The 18,638-nt window shown below is 41.1% G+C and overlaps 2 protein-coding genes across 5 annotated transcripts in view; both read left to right on the plus strand.

The window, feature by feature from the left end:
* The window catches only part of Brwd1 (bromodomain and WD repeat domain containing 1), a 116,539-nt gene extending 109,399 nt beyond the window's left edge, over nucleotides 1-7,140 (plus strand). For 2 of the 3 annotated variants that reach the window (XM_071615025.1, XM_071615026.1), the window contains one exon: nucleotides 3,816-6,740. In XM_071615025.1, coding sequence (XP_071471126.1) covers nucleotides 3,816-4,207 — 392 coding nt within the window. In that variant the 3' untranslated portion in view covers nucleotides 4,208-6,740. Of the gene's footprint in view, nucleotides 1-3,815; nucleotides 6,741-6,822 lie in introns of those variants that run through there. The other variant, XM_071615027.1, reaches the window with a different exon arrangement.
* A 278-nt stretch (nucleotides 7,141-7,418) lies between these two features.
* Nucleotides 7,419-16,222, plus strand: Psmg1 (proteasome assembly chaperone 1). 2 transcript variants are annotated; one of them, XM_027929271.2, is made up of 7 exons: nucleotides 7,419-7,575; nucleotides 8,552-8,658; nucleotides 9,501-9,652; nucleotides 10,329-10,391; nucleotides 13,178-13,376; nucleotides 14,219-14,355; nucleotides 15,978-16,222. In XM_027929271.2, the coding sequence occupies exons 1-7, from the start codon at nucleotides 7,439-7,441 to the stop codon at nucleotides 16,050-16,052; spliced, it is 870 nt and encodes a 289-aa protein (XP_027785072.2). In that variant the 5' UTR covers nucleotides 7,419-7,438; the 3' UTR covers nucleotides 16,053-16,222. The 2 variants fall into 2 exon arrangements, with proteins under 2 accessions (XP_027785072.2, XP_071471129.1); XM_071615028.1 differs by lacking the exon at nucleotides 8,552-8,658 and having other exon boundaries at nucleotides 7,512-7,575.
* The last annotated feature ends 2,416 nt before the right edge of the window (nucleotides 16,223-18,638 follow it).

Consider the following 18,638-nt stretch of genomic DNA (forward strand, 5'->3'; position numbering starts at 1 on the left):
TTGGAAACTTGTGTTATGGAAAGGATGAAGGTCATTGGTAAATGCTATTTGCCTTTGAGTTTTGGGTAATTTCATTGCTTTACAAATAGAGGGCAAAGAAGAAAGCACACTTCCAGCTGGTTCTGATACAAGGCTGGCTTGGGGGAAACCGTGATTGGAACTGAAAGGTTTACCATTGTTTTGCTTTGAGAATGTCAGTGCTGTGGAAAAGTATATTTGGAAATAGGCGAGTATAGTTTTGAGTCGGGCATTTTTTTTAAACCCCCGCTTTTCACCCTCAAATTTGTTTTAAATGTTCCAATTAGAAAATGCTGATCGGGCAGGGCATGTTGGTGCATACCTGTAATCCTAGCTACTTGAGAGGCTGGGGAAGGAAGATGCCAAATTCAAGGCCAACCTGAGCAACCTTGTGAGTCTCTGTCTCAAAATAATAAAAAGGCCTGGGGATGTGGCTCAGTGGTTGAGCATCCTTGGGTTCAGTTTCATCCTTGGGTCGCAGTAACAGAGAAACCCAACCAAAACAAAACTCCGAATAAACATTTTAAATGTTTCTTTAGTAATCTTTGAACACTCACTTTGGGCTTATGAAAACAATTTTATCTGATTAAACATAATTGGAACATAAATATTTAAAATGTGGAAACTAAGGTTAATGTTTTGAATCAGACTGTCAGGTCTATCTCCATTTCATCACAGGACCATCTTAGAACACAAGGCTGAGCATTGTCACTTAGAAAGGAGTGTCCTGGTAAAACATAGATCCTTCTGCAGACGCTGTTCACAGTACTACTGTGCTTTGGCCCTCCCCAGACAGGAAGCCATGATTAGGAGAACAGCAAGATCTCAGGCACTCAAGACAGTCCTGACGTGGGACTGACAGGAAAACACAGGCAGCAGGACCTGTCGTACTGCCTTGTGCCAGATGACACTGCTACAAATGGGGTGGGTGTTCAAGCAGCATCCTCAGAAGTCTTTAAGCTTGTACCCTGGGCTGAGGATATAGCTCAGTTGGTAGAGTGCTTGCCTCACATGTACAAGGCTCTGGGTTCAATCCCCAGCACAATCACAAAAAAAAAAAAAAAAAAAATTGCTTGTATCCTAACACAAATGTGACTTCTCTTTAGCCTACATTATTCTGTATATATTTCTAAAAATATTTTTCTCAAGGAGAATAAAGCACTTTATTCTCAGTAATAGAATTAACACAAGTATATTTCGGGGAAAAATTCCTCACATGGTTACTTTTCTGTCTCATGTTTTTATTATTTCATGAAACTCCCATTTTATCATCTCAGTCTTTAGAGCTACAACTTTATCAAATTGTAGTTGGTTTATACAATACAATTCATACCTTATATACCCTTTGGCATAGTTTTTCATTTCAAGTTCAAATTTCCTTCAAGTATTTTTTTTAAAACTAATTTTAGCTTTTCCTTGAAGAATCTAAATTTTTCACTTTTGTGGATATGAAATAAACATTAAAGTAATTAGCATTTATCATGTTCCTAAATTGTCAGTATAGATGTTTCATCACCCGTCAAAAAAGAAAGCAAGTCGGGAGCGTGGTGCAGATCTGCAATCCCAGAGGCTCACGAAGCTGAGGCAGGAGGATCACAAATTCAAAGCCCACTTCAGTGAGGCCCTAAGCAACTTAGGGAGGCCCTGTCTCTAAAGTTTAAAAAAGGGGTGTGAGTGTCTGGGGATGTGGCTCAGTGGTTAAGTGCCCTTGGGTTCAATTCCTGGTACCAAATTTTTTTTTTTTTAAACAGGATTTTATGCTATTTAACTGAATATATTGTTGGGAATGAACCAATAAGCCAGTTGTCAACATGCAAATGGGTGCAGGTAGTTGAGTGACATTAGTACATCTTTATCCTGTTAAACTACACATTTCACCTGAATTTTGCTATACATATTTTAAACCTTTTATGGCCCGTTTACATTGTAGCATTTAACTGATGCTTACGTTAAGAATTCATTTTGAATATAGGGTTGATTTACTGGAATAACAACAGTTCATAATCTAGACATTTCTAAAAGTTGCTCAAAGGTTGAAAACACTGCACTTTATTTTCCTGCAGAGTCACCTAGAGGCGGTGAGAATGGCATGCTTGTTCAGAGAATGTCGACTACCTGCTAACAGGCCATTTAGGTGCCTGGGGCCTTACACTGAACAAAACATGCTGTCTTTAAAAATGAAATTACACTGAAAAAGCATGAGAACCACTCATTTCATGAGTAAAAGGGATGAGTGAGTGAGTGTGTGTGTGTGTGTGTGTGTGTGTCTGTCTGTCTGTCTGTCTCAAGGTTGCTGTGAGTGAAATATCTCTAAACCCAATGTGGGAGAACTCCTCAGGGTCTTAGAGAAAGCACAATAGTAAGACCCATTTCACACACAGTAAATGGAAGCATTTTTGCTGTAAGGGCAAAGGGCCTGTTCCTCATGATGTTTGCTATGGGAACATGGCAATTCAGAGCAAAAGATTTTACCTGTACTCATCTGCCCTTTCTTCAGCTTGTTGACATGAGGGCAAATGTCTCCATAAGAGGAAAAACTAAGGAAGTTGGTAGGTAGTATTCACTTCTACAGAATAATAGTGTTACTTGATATTACCTGACCAAACAGCTCTTATTTTCTAGACTTAGTAGTGAAGAGAAAAATACCGTAGAGCCTTACAGAAGTTTTGTGGGTGTAAGATAGTTGTGTTATTTTAGTGATTTAAAGCCTGTCCTTATTGACTGCTCAAGGCCTGGAAACTTCACTAGCTTGCCAACATATAAGGCCTAAAATTCAGAGGCTAATATCAGATTCACATAAGATATGCCAAAGGAACACTAATGCCCTAGAAAAATATTAGACTAGTTTTTAAAGTATGAGAAATCAAAATTTGAGACCCCAGCAAAAATAAGATTTGAGCTCACCTCAGTTTGCTATGTGTGGAGTAGCAAATACGATCTGCAGCCACCCTCTGCACACCTCTGGGGTCTGGGTGAGGGGCTGCCCTCTCCAGGGAGCTTGGCTTTTTTGGGGTATGGCCAATTCCTTCACAAGTTATAGCTCGTTTATAATAGCATTTCCTCAAAAAGGAAGCCTTCCACTGTCCCTTAAACTTGGTGAGGTTTCATAGCACCCTGCACTGGTAAGTTCCTTAAAGCAATTATATGTATGTAATTATTTTTAGGATCTTTATCATAACCTTCTGGAACATATCTAGGTCAGAAAATATTTGAATTACTGAAGATTTAATTCCAGCTATGTAAAATGTTGCAATATTTGAAAAATCTAGGGTTAAAGCCACACTTCAGTTACATAAAATTAGTGTAAGATTTTTTTCATCCACCATTTACCAATTTTAACAATTTTTGGAGTAAATTCTGATCTGCAAGGAGAACCTTAAGGACCTTGACCACAGAACTGATGTGTTGCTGTCATATATATAGTTACGACGGCTTTTCTTGTTTAGATTCTAGGGAAATTATTTCTATTGAGTATTTTAAAGTAGTTTAATGGAGAATTAGAAATGATAGCAAAAAAAAAAAAATTAAACACATGGTCTTATTTTTTTAAATCTGGATTTTAAAGAGGGTTTTTATGTGAGTGGCTTTATGATGCTAAATGTATTATTAACCTCTTGCAAGTCTGCTATTGTATTGACAGTCTCCTTAGATGCAGAGAAGGAAAATATAAAGTTATATTTGTCAAAATTGGAAGTCTTAAAATTCATTGTTTAGGAACGTAAGTGTTGAGGAATGTAGTAGTAAAATCTTGTGTTACAAGATTTTTGCATTTACATGACCTTTCACTCATTTTTCAGAATCTGTTCCTAGAGACAGAGAACCCCAAACAAAAATGCGAACATGTATGCATAATCAGAAGGATGCAGTGCAAATGCCTAGTGAAACTCTGAAAGCAAAAATGGTACCTGAGAAAGTTCCCCGCAGATGTGCTACTGTTGCTGCAAATAAAATAAAGATAATGAGTAATCTAAAGGAAACGATTTCAGGACCAGAAAATATCTGGATTAGGAAGAGTAGCAGAAAACTGCCCCATCGAAATGCTTCTGCTGCGGCTAAGAAAAAGTTACTGAATGTTTATAAAGAGGATGATACAACCATAAATTCTGAAAGTGAAAAAGAGCTAGAAGATACTAATAGCAAAGTGATTTTTTTTAGGCGGTTCAGATCTTGGAAAGAAAAAGCACAATAGTGACTGAGAATGTAGAAGTGGTATCTGAAAACAAGCAGGGGCCTCCCTGAAGCCGGCAGTTGCATTCTGCTCTAAGCCCTAAAGCTAATCCCTTCTTGGCATCTTTTGAGGAATTTCCTAAAAGCCATACTCCAGTGGGCGGAGTGGGAGGAAGGTTTCCTTCCAGCCAGCCCTTGAACTAACACATTATACAGGGGGGTCTGATGAGGAAGCAGATTGTGGAGTCTGTAGTTTGAGAGGTGGAAAGAAAAGGCAATGGGCCTGCCTTAAGAGTGAGGCTCCTTAACAGAGAACAAGGTCCTTAAAACCTGACTCCTTGAAGGAAGAAAATGGGAAGTGGACAGGATATGTAGGAAGGATGGAAAATAAATTTTTCAACACCTCAACCTGACGCTAATTTTAAGATTTTTTTTTTCATTTGAATATAAAAATTCTGGCCACCATGATTATGGTGTCATTACTGAAACTGGAAAAATATAGAGGTTCATTTTCAAAGTAAAGTGCTGGTGAGCCTATTTGTCTTTTGAGTGAAGCAAAAACTTCAACTAGATCTAATTCCTAAATTTCACATCCAAAGGTCAAAAACAAAAGTTGCAGAAGGGGATTTAATGCTGGAGTTCTGAAGCAGCGTTGGAAATAGGCAGATAGAGGAAATCCATTGATGTCTTATTTTGTTTAAAACTTTGGGATTCATACTGAATGATGACCACTTGGTATGACTAATTCAGGGAATATATATTTTTCTATGAAAGCTCTGAAGTGACTATCACTTTTCCTTGTTTCATGTAGCAGCAAAAATTAAGAGGCAGGCTTGGTTTTAATCAGAAAATAGTAGAGCTTAAGATCAAAGCAGTCATATTTTTAGATTATAGAGTGAAATATCACCTTTATCCTCAGCAACTTAAGAGTTGGAAGTTGAACAATGGGAAAACTTATTACAATCTCATCACAAACTTTTATGGCAGCATGTCTGGCTTATATCTTTGTGGCCTTTGCTAGGATTAGAAAATCTGATCATGGTACTACAAAAATTTTATTTGTAATGGGGCTTAATTTATTAATAGGTATTTGATCACTGGATTAAATGAATGTACTGTCAAATCTTTTTAACTTAGATGTTGTTTTCTCATTTAAAAATATCTGTGAATATCAGTATATAATTTGCATGTGTAATTGAAAAAAGTAAAATGTAGAAATCTAGGAGTTTCTATTTTTAAGACTAATGCTTATTTTATTTATTTGGTTATACAGATCGACAGAGTGTTTAGATTACTTGAGAAATTTGTGGCTGCATGTCTGTTTTTAAAAAGGCTTTGGGTTTTTCAGTGTAAGCCAGAATATTCTAACCTACAATGTGTCCTTTGTTCTTTTTCTAGTATACTTTAATTTTAAATACTGAGCTCCAAAATCTTGTTATTTAAAATAGTGAGAAAGGGAAGAATGCCTAATAAACTGCTATTTTTAGGTGCATGGGATTTAACTTTTGAGCTTTAATGAAATGTTAAAACTTATTTCCCAGTCCAAAATTTACATTAATTTCAAATTTCTTATTTGGTATATTATATCCTCAAAAAGTGCCATAAAATGAAAATATTTAAGTCTTAGTGAAGACTATTATGCAAAATTTTTAACAATTCAAATGTGAGAATTAAGTTTTGAGTTTGTAATCTTCTCTGGTTTTTGTCAGTATCTGAGATTGTATGGTCATCCTTTCATAATGGAATTCCTTTTCCAATTTAGTATTTAATTTAAACATATATTTGCCTTTTTATAAGTGCTTGGTCTGTTTATTGTAATTGCATGAAATAAGCATTTGTTTGAAACTTAACATTCTTGTAAAACTTTGAGATGTATGCAGAATTTAAATCATAGCCAAATGTGTTATCATTATTCTATAATAACTTTAGTCAGATTGTCAGAAAAGATTTCTTCATAATGTAATATCAAATGATGAAAAATCAAGTTGAATATCTTACTTGTAAAATGACAATTACTTAACAAAAGGACTAAGAAAGTGATGCCCAAACAACCTTTTTATCTGCAATTCACTCATACTAGACCGACTAATGCAGGAGTCCTCATGTTTTAAAATGTTATATTGGTAATCTTGTATATTCTTTCTCATAGATGATACCCAAGGTTTCCTAAGCTTGCGGCTAGCAGCTTGGTCTGTTTACTCTTAAGTGTTCACATATTTTATTTCCCCCTTGATGTGTAAAATTGCTGTAGACATTTTATGTAAGTGATCTTTTTGTTTTCCCACATCTTAAGATGTTTCTGGCAACTTGGAGATATTTTGGGCCAATCTCAAAAGACTCCCCCAATGTATCACCATTGTGACTATTCACTGAAAAAGTTCCAAGATGCAGGCAGTGACATCCATTTCAACACAACTAAATCCAGGATCTGTCTTTTGCGTTTCATTGTAGTAATGGATTCAGCCAAGAGTTGTCCCCTTTTCTCTCGCTTGGAACAGTGCTCTGTGAGCTTTGTCTTCCAGCACAAGCTAATAAAGAACCAATTCAATACCTAACAGTGAAAGGCTATTTAAGATGAAAAAAATAGGAGGCCAAGTTTTAAAAACTATTTTTGCATTCTCATAAAATGTTTTTTAGGTCGGTTTGACAGTCATCAGCTTTTGAATGCGAATTCCTAAGCCAGAGTAAAGGTCACATTTCTACAACACCACGAAGCACTGTATTTCTTCCTGCCCGCTGTCCCGGGCCTCCTCGCCGCTGCCCGCTGGGGCGACCAGGTGTGGAGCAGAGCTCAGTAAGCCGTTTCACTCCACCGCTCTTACTGGAGGGGAAGGAGAAGGCCCTGGAGGAAGGAAAAGCATGCGGGCCAGGATCTTGCTGAAGCACTTCCCGCAGAGGACGGAACCGTTACCTGTGTGACCGGAGACCCTCCGCGGGCTCCGCCGACGGGCTCACTTCCTGCCCCTCTAGCCCGCCGTCCTCCAGACTCTCGGTCTCCCCGCGTGGTTAAGGCAGTGGAAGGAAAACGCTCGGGGCTTCCGCTGCCAGCGGGTACTAAGTGGTGCGCGTGGGCGGTACAGGGGGCGTGGCTACGTGCACGGGCGGTACGAAGGCGTGGCTGAGCGGGGAGGGGGGCCGCCGCGCTAGGGGTGTGCCCACGCGTAGAGCAGTGCGGGGGGCGTGGTCGCGCGGAGGTGCGCGTGCGCCGTCCCTCGGCGCCGCGGTTGTGCGGACGGTCGGTTCCTTGGAGGCCATGGCAGCCACTTTCTTTGGAGAGGTGGTGAAGGCGCCGTGCCGAGCCGGGACGGAGGAGGAGGAGGAGGAGGAGGAGGCGGGACGGAGGGAGAACCCCGAGGACCGGGAGGTCCGGCGGCAGCTGGCGCGGAAGAGGTGAGGCGGCGGCGCGGGCGGCGCGGGGGTGGGGAGCGCGGTGGCCAGCGCCGCGAGGGGCCGGCGAGGCGCGGCCGGCTGCCCGGCCCGCTGCCCGGCCCGCTGCCCGGCCCGCTGAGCCTGCGAGCGCCCCGGGGGCTTTTCCTCCTCCCACGCTCCAGCCGGCCTTGCGTGGGTGGCAGGTGCGCTCTCTTTTCAACCATTATTCCCCACATGGAGATGGGAGAACGCGAAGGACCCCGGAGGCCCGCACTCAGGTCAGCTCAGCGCCCACAGAGACTTCCCCTCCTGCCGCCCCCGGCGGGAGCACGGCCCGGGTACGGCCTGCACCCTGCAGAATGCGTCTCAAAATAGAGACTTAGGTCTCTTATAGTCTGCAGTTAGTAGTGGTGTTCCATATCGTCTCATATACCTAGTTCGGTCAGACTGAGATTTTCCGGTGGGTTTGGGTACATCGGTCTCCTGACCAGGTCCACGCCTTACACTTAGAGGGCTCATTTCGTTTGGAGCGGTCCACCTTCCCTTTTACTCCTGTGGAGAGCTCTGGATTTGTCTGGTTGCTCCTCCTGGAGGCATTTCACACGTGTGCTCATCACCTGCATCTCCTGCAAAAGAATGTTCATTTTGGAACTTGGATCAGATAGATTCACATTCTTTAGCGAGAGTGCTTTGAAGTGGTGCGGTGGTACTTTCTGTTTCTTGTTGCATACTGCCCAGTTTTTTCACTTTTAGGGATGCCAAGATTGATCAGGGGGTCAGATGGACATGAAGCTTGCTTGCAGTAGTTTTGTCTTGTTGATTATCAGTGCCTGAATCTGCTCTTTCTTTAGGATTCTAATTATATTCTTTATAGATTGCAAGTGTCAATTTTACCGGTTAGTAAAGGCACTTCAATCATACATATAATGTTGTTTTTTCAAAGTAGAATACTGACTGTGTTTAAGCTGTTTTGGTTTCATCTTGTTTCTTGTGTTAGGGAGGTGCGGCTTCTTCGAAGACAGACAAAAACATCCCTGGAAGTTTCTCTGCTAGAAAAATATCCTTGTTCCAAGTTTATAATTGCTATAGGAAATAATGCAGTAGGTAAGTGAAAAATGCAGAAGACTAGAGGTTTTGTTGAAAGAAAAAATACAAAGTTACTTCTTTCCATTCTAAAAGACTTCAAAGGTTAGTTACTTAAAAGAGAAAAGTCTTGGTAGAGTAACTTTGTTTCTGAGAGGGGATAAATACATCACCTGTTCATGTGTACTGTCTTCTAAAAATGGAAATAAAAAATAAGATTTAAAGGAAATATTTGTGTCTTCAGGAACTTAAAGCTCAAGGAACTGTTTCTGGTGTGTTGTAGCCAGGTTTACTTAAATGTTTTTGAGTTAACAGGCTTTTGAAAACATAATGAGAACTCTAAAAATAACAGTGATCACTAGCTCTTTTGAGCAATTAAGTTCCAGTGTCTTTGTGTTGATTCACTTGGTGAGTTAAAGGTAGAAAAGTGTAAAGTTCATCTAGAACAGTGTCTGTACAAGACCTGTACACAAAGACCTTTATAATTTTAGGGGAGTTACAGGTATTGGGAGCATTTGGGAACCCCATTAGGATCCCTTGCCATATAATGCATCCCTGGGACTTTCAGAGCATAGTAAGTACATAGTAAGTGACTCTGACTCATTATATGAAGTTCTGGTCTCACATTTTTAGGGGAGTGTTACCCTGGGAGTCTGTGTGTAAGCCTGTCTTGTCCCTTCCTGGCTGTAGTCTTGTCTTACTCAGTGTGGCCTTTCGTGAAGCCCTGGCTGCCTCCTGCAGAGTGGTGGCATTAGATGGTCTTGAGGACTTTTTCAGCTCTGAAATTCTAGAGTAATCTCAGCTTTTTAGAGAATACAGCATGCAGGGCTAAGCACTAACTTGTGTGAATTGTTCTCTTACAGCATTTTTGTCATCGTTTGTTATGAATTCAGGCGTCTGGGAAGAAGTTGGTTGTGCTAAACTCTGGAATGAATGGTGTAGAACAGTGGACACCACACACCTGTCCCCTTCAGAGTCTTTTTGTGTGTTTTATCACCTAAAATCAAATCCCTTGGTATGTGGGACTTAACTTGTATGTTTAAAAGTTAGTTATTTAAGCATCACAGAGTCTTTGCTGTTAGTGTACCCCAGAATCTAACAGGCATGTCACTGAACTGCTCTCTAAGTGCATTCTTTATTCTGATACCAGTTATTAGTAATGGCTTAACTCTTATTAAATTTTAGAGAAGTAAATGGGCCAGTAGTAGAGTCAGGAAGATAAGTGTTTGTGTTATCTTTCTGTCACTGTAACAAACATGTGAGATCTATCAGCGGGGGTTTTGGAGTTCCAGTACATGATCAGACAGACACATTCCTTTAAGACCTCTGACTGGGGGACAGTACATCATGGTAGGAGCACCACGCATAGCAAAGCTGCTTACCTCATGACCAGGAAGCAAAAGAGAAGAGGGGGAAGACCAAGTGTCACCTTCAAGGCTACCCCCATGACCTGAAGACCTCCTACTAGGCCCCCCTCTCTTCAGGTTTCCACCACCTCCCAGTAGTGCCAAGCTGATGCAGACTTTGGCAGATGTAGAAACTTTAGGAAACACATGGGTCTTTCGCAGACATTCCACATCCAGAGTACAGCAGTGTTCCGTTGGTATTCACATGATATGTATATGGTGGCAGTTTGGGTGTGTATAAAATGTATTTATCTTGAAAAAAAAACTTTGAATTTTGTTTTTCAGGTCTTTGTCTGTCAGTGTAGTTGCTATGTTGCTGAAGATCAGCAGTATCAGTGGCTGGAAAAGGTAAGAGAGAAATGAGACCTGTGAATTTTTAGACTACAGAAGTTGCTGTTTTTTAAGGTTCAATGTCTTTTCATTTAAACTTATGCAGGAAAGGATTTTGTGTGTATTTTCTCAAATAAAAAACACTCTCTCCAGGCTCAAATATGACATCTGTTTTTCTAAGCATTAGATGTGAATAAATTTGTCTTCATTTTGCTGGAAAATTGTGCACATAGTTTTTGAGTGAAGAGTTGAACTCATCTAGAAATTTTAGAGGAAACCATAATTTTTGGCAATTACATTTTATAGTCCGAATACCCCTTATCTAAAATGTTTGGGACAGAAGGGAGGGGATTCAGGTCTAAACATATATTTATTAATGTTTCAAATACATCTTATATGCATAGTCTGAAGATAACTATACAGTGTTTTTTTATAACTTTCAGTATGAAACAAATTCTTGGTGTAGAATTTTCCTCTTATTTTATGTAGGTGCTCAAAAGTTTTTGGATTTTGAAGCATTTCAGATTTTAGATTTAGGAATGCTCAATGAATGTATATATATTTTTCATATATGTATCTTTATCTGTTTGTTTATTTTATGTACCAGGGATTGAACCCAAGGGTGCTTTACCACTGAGCCACATCCCCAGCCTCCCCACTTCTTTCTTTTTAAATATTTTATTAGTTGTTGGTAGACCTTTATTTATTTTTATGTGCTGAGAATCAAACCCAGTGCCTCACACATGCCAGGCAAGCACTCTACCACTGAGCCACAACCCCAGCCTCTCCCCACCCCTTTTTTATATTTCATTTAGAGACAAAATATTGCTAAGTTGTTTAGGGCCTTGCTAAGTTGCTGAGGCTAACTTTGAATTCCTGATCCTCATGCCTCAGTCTCTATGCTGCTGGGATTACAGGCATACGTCGCCATACACAGCATGTATCTTTATTTTGTGTGTTGTATATGTGTGTGATACTGAGAATTGAACCTAGGAGCTCTCTCTCTCTCTCTCTCTTTGTTTTTTTTTTTTTTTTAAATGTTTATTATCACGTGTAGTTAGTTTCCTTTTTTTTTTTTTTTTTAATTTAAGAACCTAGGAGCTCTGTATCACTGAGTTACATCTCCAGCCCTAGTGAGCCAGGGGTTTCTCTAGGTTGCCGAGGCTAGCCTTGAACTTGCCATCCTCTAGCCTTAGATTGTTGAGTAACTGGGGTTGTAGGGGTGCACCACCATACCCAGCTTATTTTTATTTTTAATAGACACAAAATAGTACTTATTAATGGGCTGCACTGTGATATTTCAGTACAGGTGTATTGACCAGATGAGGGTCAGTGGGATGTCTTCATCCTCATCATTCATCATTTCTTTTTTTCACCTGTATTTGTAAATAAAGTAGGCCCTTCAGTCCTTATGTGAAATTCTTAGCAACATCTCAGCTTAAATCTCAGTGTATTTAACACTGGTATTAAAATTAAATAGAAATAAGAATTTCATTTTCTACTTTAAACCAGCTGGCTTACTTAGAGAAGCTTTTGCTTTAAGTTAGTAAATGCATTTTATTAGAAGAAAAGTTGTTTAAAAAGATCTGTGAACTATCTTATATTCAGTGTACATATGTGTATCTTTCTGGGTAAGAGGGTCAGAGCTTAGAATATTAGGAAATTAGTGTTTTATTTATATTTTTTAATTATGTAGGGTGATTATTATTTCAAAAATACTTAATTTTTACACGGTGACAGATGAACATTCTAGACTTGAAAAAACATAAAAATTATGCATTTCTAAAACAAATTTTTTTTCCTTAGGGGTATTCTTTGGGTCACTTTGTTATTTTGGTCAAATCATCCTGATAATAAAACAGTTCATAAGTATTTTAGGCTCAGACTTTTAAGTATTCTATGAAGGAAAATAAATTGGGCCTGTGAATAATGTTATTTTTCTTAAACGGGATGTACCTTGAAACAAACTTACATTGTGTTGACTTTTTTTTGCATTTATTTACAAAGTTGTGATATAATGAAATTAGTTGTATGAATTATGACACTTAATATAAAATCTTCAGTGCTTTTATTACTAATGGAAATAGCTGTTTTTTTCACAGGATATTTTTATTAATATTATTTTTTGTGGTACTAGGGATTGAACCCAGGGCCTTATGCATGCAAAGCAAGCACTCTACCAACTGAGCTATATCCCCAGCCCCACAGAATATTTTTAAACAAGTATGGTAACATAAAAACTACTCTTTTCTTTGAAAAATAGTTGCTTGCTTTGTTTGTGTCACCATAGATTTTATTAGAAGGTAGAAGGATTCTTGTAGATCTAATAGATCTTCTCTTCAAATCATGGAAGAGGACTTTGAGTTCTAGAGCCCTTGAAACTCTCCCCAATTCTAGTAACTGAAAAGTGAATTTAGTAAGAGCCATTTTCCAGGTGTTATTGGGAGTAGGTGAGGGACGGGCTGGCTGTGGGATATGCTCTTGGGACCGGCTTGCTCAGGTGGTGGTCCTGTGGCAGCTGCTCCGGCATTGTCCATTCATGGTTGTTTACTACGCATCGGTCTCTTAAGTAGGTGATACTGCCCTGAGTTAAGGGACAGGAAAGTGCCATGAGGAGGAGTGCCAACCAGAGTGCCCAGAGCAAACCCAGGCTGGGGCAGGGAAGCCTGTTCTGTTACCCAGGGCGCAGTGCGCCCCTGCTAGATGTGCAGCTGCCGCCCGCACTGCTGGGAGAGTAGCTGGAGCAGTGTTTCCAATCCCTCACACAGTTACCCTTGTTTAATTTTAAATCAATTTTGTGTCAGGTTTTTGGCTCTTGTCCAAGGAGGAACATGCAGGTAACTATTCTCACATGTCGACATGTTACTGACTATAAAACCTCAGAATCTACTGGCAGCCTTCCTTCTCCTTTCCTGAAAGCACTAAAAACACAGAATTTCAAGGACACTGCCTGTTGCTCACTGCTAGAACAGCCGAACATCATCCATGATCTTCCTGCCGCAGGTGATACCAAAATCCATATTTACATTTCATCTTACTGCTAATTATTATTTTCACTATTAGAAATCTTTATGAGGTTAATTTTTTGATGATCAAAATCAATATATTGCTATTAATCCTCAGTGTCTGTACTTGTTAGTATACTTGGTTTGCGTTTTAAAATTTTCTAGACACACTTATGAGAGCAGCTCAGATGGCTTAATTGCTCTGCCTCAGCTTTAGTTTCTTTTTAGTCTTTGGCGACTCAGAATGCAAGCCAATGTTAGTTGTAAATTGTATGAAAATTTGGTAAAGTACATTTTAATTATCAAAATAGAAAGAGAAGTTTGATAGTTACTTTAATGTGTGTTGCTTAATATTTTTATCACTGTAATTATATTTTGCTGTCTTAAGAAATAGATTGCCATTTACTTTTCAGTAGTGTATCTTTTATTGTATGTTACTAATTGTTCTTTGTTAAGTATATTGAATAAAGGAAAAACATTTTTTCCCCCTTGTTAAGTTTATTAGAGTGAAGAGGACTAACTTGGTAGTAGTATGCATCATGGTATTCGTTTGTTACATGTAACTTGCTTTGTTTATTATAGTGACTGAAATTTCAACCTTTTAACTACTTAAAATTGAGCAGTATGTTTAGGAAATGCAAAATAAAGATAATATTTGCAAAAGCAAAAGATTATTAAGAAAATAAGTTGATTTTTGAAAGAAAATATCCATTAGAATTGATTTAGTAGAGCAGTAAATGTCTTGATTCAAAGACTTTTTAAAGCAGCCTTTATTATTTAATGGTGGTTAATTTTAAAACTATATACTAGAAAACTTAAGTGGTTTTCCTTTGTTCACAGTCCTCAGTTACTGTCAGGTGTGGAAAATCCCTGCCATTCTGTATTTGTGTTACACTGAGGTGATGACATTAGACCTCATTACCGTGGAAGCTTTCAAGCCCATACTTTCTTCCAAAAGCTTGAAAGGCCTGGCTAAGGTAAGTGTCACTCACCTGACCACCAGCTGACACACTAGCTGAGTGTAGGGGCAGTGCAGACCCGGGGCAGTACTCAGAGAGCCTATCTTCCCGCTCTGGCCACCTTCTCTTCTGGATTTACTTCTATAACTTGAAGAGCATTTTGCTCTTATATATAGACCAGTGCGTTGCCCTTACATCCTACGTGTCTCTGGGGCTGGAGAAGTCTCTGTAACTCATTTGGAAGGTTGTAATTTTAAGTATAGTATCAATAGTATTCACCTGATTTTGAGGGGATGGGATATGTGAAGATGTTAGAATTATTAATGAACCTTTGTCCCCCCCCTTAGGTCTGTGGGCTCATTTACTGGAAAAATACATATCAGAACACGTACACAGCAACATTTGTCTAGCATTTCAGGCAGCTTTGGGCCTCCCCAGCGTTCTCTTCAGGGATTTATGGAGAGCCACAGTGTCTGGTTTAAGAAGTACTTCAAGGGAGAGGGGTTGTCCCAGCATCGTTGGTGGCCTGTTTTGTTCTGAGTAGCCATCAGGGCTCCACTCACGGCAGGTTATGCTGGAGTGGCCGTCTCAGCTCTCCTAAGTTAGTGTCCTCCTCAGCAGCTTGTGGTACGGGAGCACGTTTTTCCATTTTGGCGTCCCTGGGTTGCCACATACCTGGCCTGTAGAAGGAAGCCCTCAATGACCCCCTGTTGATTGGTGGAGAGTCAAGCTGCAGAGCCCTGACTTGGTCTACTTCAAGCACATCTTCCCAGTTAGTGGAGTCAGGGTTAAGTTTTCAGACAAGTTGAATTCTTCTGGGTTTCGTGTCTTTCCAAGGGCGTGCCGGTCCTCGTGCTGGCTGCTGTGGTTTGTGACCGGCTCTGCCCACTTGTTTAGAGAGCAGTTCTCTGGGGCTGTTTTGTTCCCTGCTAGGGACTCTGCTCCCCATACAGGAGCTTAACATAAATGTGCGGATTTGTTCTGAGCAGCGTAAGTCATCTGTCAAATAGGATTGAGGAGTACAATTTGAAGGGGAAATTTAAAGACCTTTTTAACATTTCCTGTCTTCCTTTGAAGATACCAGTCTGGGGAAGGTCAGGTGGTCGCTGTGAAGAGTACTCCTACCAACGACCCATGAGGTCGCCTGAGTTAGTGCATGGTTTCTGCTGTCCACTCCCAGTGGGGTTTGTTCAACAGTTGTTAACGGGTTAGCTACAGCCCCCACTCTCTGGCACCACTGTAGGGCTTTAGAGCTGAGGCAGCTCCCGGCCGCGAGGGGTGCTGGTCAGGAGTACTGGGAAAGCCTCTCACGGAGGAAGTGGCCCCACAGTTGGCTATGAAAGCTGGATGGGCCTTAGTGGGGAGCAGTGGGGTGTGGGAAGAGGACAGGTTGGGTGCCAGAGGGCTGTGGTGGACAGGGAGAGTGGTGGGGTGAAGAGGCCCGGTATGCTTCGAGGCCTGGGCCAGGGAAGGACTCTCTAGGCTTTCGCCTTCTCGAGCACTGTCCCTGGGGGAGAGGTGCTGGAAGGCACTGCTTCTGCTGCACAGCACCTTCTCACGACTTCTCGAGAGCGTCAGGCTGGGTGTGCATGTTGCCTCTCACTGAAAAGCTGTCTTGACATCTTTTTCTCTTCTTCCAGAACATTCCACAGGGCACAGAGATACTGAAGAAATTGATGACAACAAATGAGATTCAGAGTAACATTTATACGTGATCCCAAAGATCGTTCTGTGATGTCTCCCACGTTGTCTCTATCTATAGCCCACCCCAGGGTCCAGAAGCATCCATTCCTTCCAGGGGAGCAGCGAGCACTGCTTTGAGGGCTGCTCTGGGGGTGCTGTATTTTGAGGGTGTTAAAACAGAATAAACTTTAAAAAAAGTTAATTGTAGTTTTAATTTCTTCTTTATGGTGATACTGTTCAAAACTAAAATAAATAGACATTCTTCTTTATCCACTAGGTGGGAGTATTGTTTTACTTGAAACTTTAATGGCAGAGTTTTGAAAAGCTGCAGAAAGCAGGTTCTATTAATATGAGCATGTAGTTAGGTACAAAAAATCTGAAAGTTGATGAATCGCTGGTGACGATTTGCTGGGGAGGCGGGTACTGGGGATTGAACCCAGAGGATCTTTACCACTGAGTTACATACCCGCCCTTTTTAAAATTAAAAAAATATTTAAGACAGGTCTCACTAAGTTGCTTAGGGCCTCACTTAGTTGCTGGGGCTGGCCTCAAACTTGCCATCCTTCTGCCTCAGCCTCCTGAGCTGCTGGGATTATAGGAGTGTGCCACAGTGCCTGCTGGTGATTCTTCTTCTTCTTTTTTTTTTTTTTTAAAGTATATATTAGTTATTAATAGACCTTTATTTTATTTATTTAAATGTGGTGCTGAGAATTCGAACCCAGTGCCTCACACATGCCAGGCAAGTGCACTACCGCTGAGCCCCAGCCCCTGGTGATTCTTAACATATGGAAACTTTCTGGATATTTTATGAGATCTAGGTTTTTTGTTTTTGTTTTGTTTTGTGGATCGCAATTGGTGATAAGGTAATGAAGTCACATTTATTCAAAAGGAAACAGATTCATGTGTGCTTTCTTCAATATTGCTTGACAGATTGCTTCTTCACCCAGACTTTCCCAGGGCTCTTTGCAGGCTTGGTCTTTTGAACATCACTGGCTCTAACACATTTCGTGGTACATTAGGCATGTGAATTTATTTGTGAACCTGAAGCAGCTACACTGCTTCACAAGACCACAAGCTAAGCTGTGGTGTCAACCAGCTTCTCTCCCTAGCCACTTCTGTTGTGAACACAGGCCAGGGTAGCAGGGATGGGGCTCTGCATGCACAAGGCCACATGGACTTCAGTCACCAAGGATGTCCTGATTACGGCTGTCTCCAAGCGCTCGGTCTACCAGCAGCAGAGACTAGCACTGAGCCACAGTGGCCCGTGGTCATGAATTCAGTTTTCATGATGGCCCACTTGCAGGGCAAGAGCTTTCCTTGAAAAGGAGAGTAATCCATGGATGATGGCAGGCCCTCGCTCCAAAATCCCAGGAGACTCTTACAGGGGCTGCCCCAGGCTCCAGGCAGCATGCAAGGGCTGTTTTCAAGCATCTGCATTGCTTGCTGCAGTCCCCACAGGCAAAGTAGGTCACATGGTCCCCTCCAGAGGCAGCGGGGGAAGGTGCCATGAAAGGTGTGGTATGGGAAACATGGTAGTTCAGTGCCACTAAAAGGTTTTAATGGTAGCTTTCTGCTACCTCTGTCACCCCCACATGCAAAATGTGCTGGTCGGGTGGCCCAGGTATCATCCGGTCATGAGGCTTGCAGCCCAGGGTCTGGTCATCTGCATCAGGCTCAGATGCAGCTTCTGTTGATACAGAAACCTACAAAGGAAAAAGACCAGTTTCCTATTGTCTACATACCTGGTATGGCATTGTGAGATTGGGGCAGGTCACACTGGAGTACACACTGATGGGAAGGAGACTAGGATGGACAGCTACCCCTGGGCTGTCACAATTCTGCAATTGCATTGAGCATACGTTGCTAGCCCCTTCTGGGAGTAAGAAATAGTCCTTGATTGACTAGGCACAGTATTTTATCTCTGGCTGGCTCTTCTTGCCTTTGTCCAGTTTTATCATATCTTACCCACTTCCAAAGAAATGGCCTTTGTTAACAGCTGGGTAGTTTTTCTAATCCACAGAAAAGAGCGTGAAAGTACCCTTAACACCGTGGTTTTCATATGTCTCTAACCGTAGCCCACCCCAGGCTCCAGGAGCATATTGTCAAGAACTGAAGGGTCTGGGGTTTTATTGATTCAAAAACTGACAGGTAAGCCAGGTGATGCAACCTGTACTCCCTGTGACTCAGGAGGCTGAGGGAAGATCACAAATTTGAGACCAGCCTTGGCAATTTAGCGAAGCACTGAACAATTTAGTGAGCCCCTGTCTCAAAAAATTAAAAAAAAAAAAAAAGGGCTGGGGATGTGGCTCAGTGGTCAAGCACCCCTGGGATCAATCCCTGGTGTCAAAACAAAAACGTGGTAGATTATCTTCCAAGGCTTTCGAATATACGAACAACCTTGAAAAGACAATCTCTGCTCTCAAGAAGTACAAAAATGTGGGAGGCCTAGGAAGAATCATCTCCCAATAACATTCACTGCATCTGCGCCACTTTATTGCCACTGAAATAAATCTGACCAATAGGATTTGCTTACAGCTCTGATGGAGGAGAGGAGCCCGGGATGAATCTCAGATCTGTGGTCTGAGCAACTAGAGTTATATGTGCTGAGAAAGGGGATG

This window comes from Marmota flaviventris, chromosome 8 (assembly GCF_047511675.1).
Source record: "Marmota flaviventris isolate mMarFla1 chromosome 8, mMarFla1.hap1, whole genome shotgun sequence".
In the NCBI taxonomy this organism is placed as follows: Eukaryota; Metazoa; Chordata; class Mammalia; order Rodentia; family Sciuridae; genus Marmota; species Marmota flaviventris.

Bases quoted from the DNA above. Each gene is read 5' to 3' on its own strand.
- Psmg1 (XM_027929271.2), top strand. From the start codon at position 7,439: ATGGCAGCCACTTTCTTTGGAGAGGTGGTGAAGGCGCCGTGCCGAGCC. The intron at 8,659-9,500 runs GTAAGTGAAAAA...GTTCTCTTACAG, and splicing joins TATAGGAAATAATGCAGTAG to CATTTTTGTCATCGTTTGTT. The intron at 10,392-13,177 runs GTAAGAGAGAAA...ATTTTGTGTCAG, and splicing joins AGTATCAGTGGCTGGAAAAG to GTTTTTGGCTCTTGTCCAAG.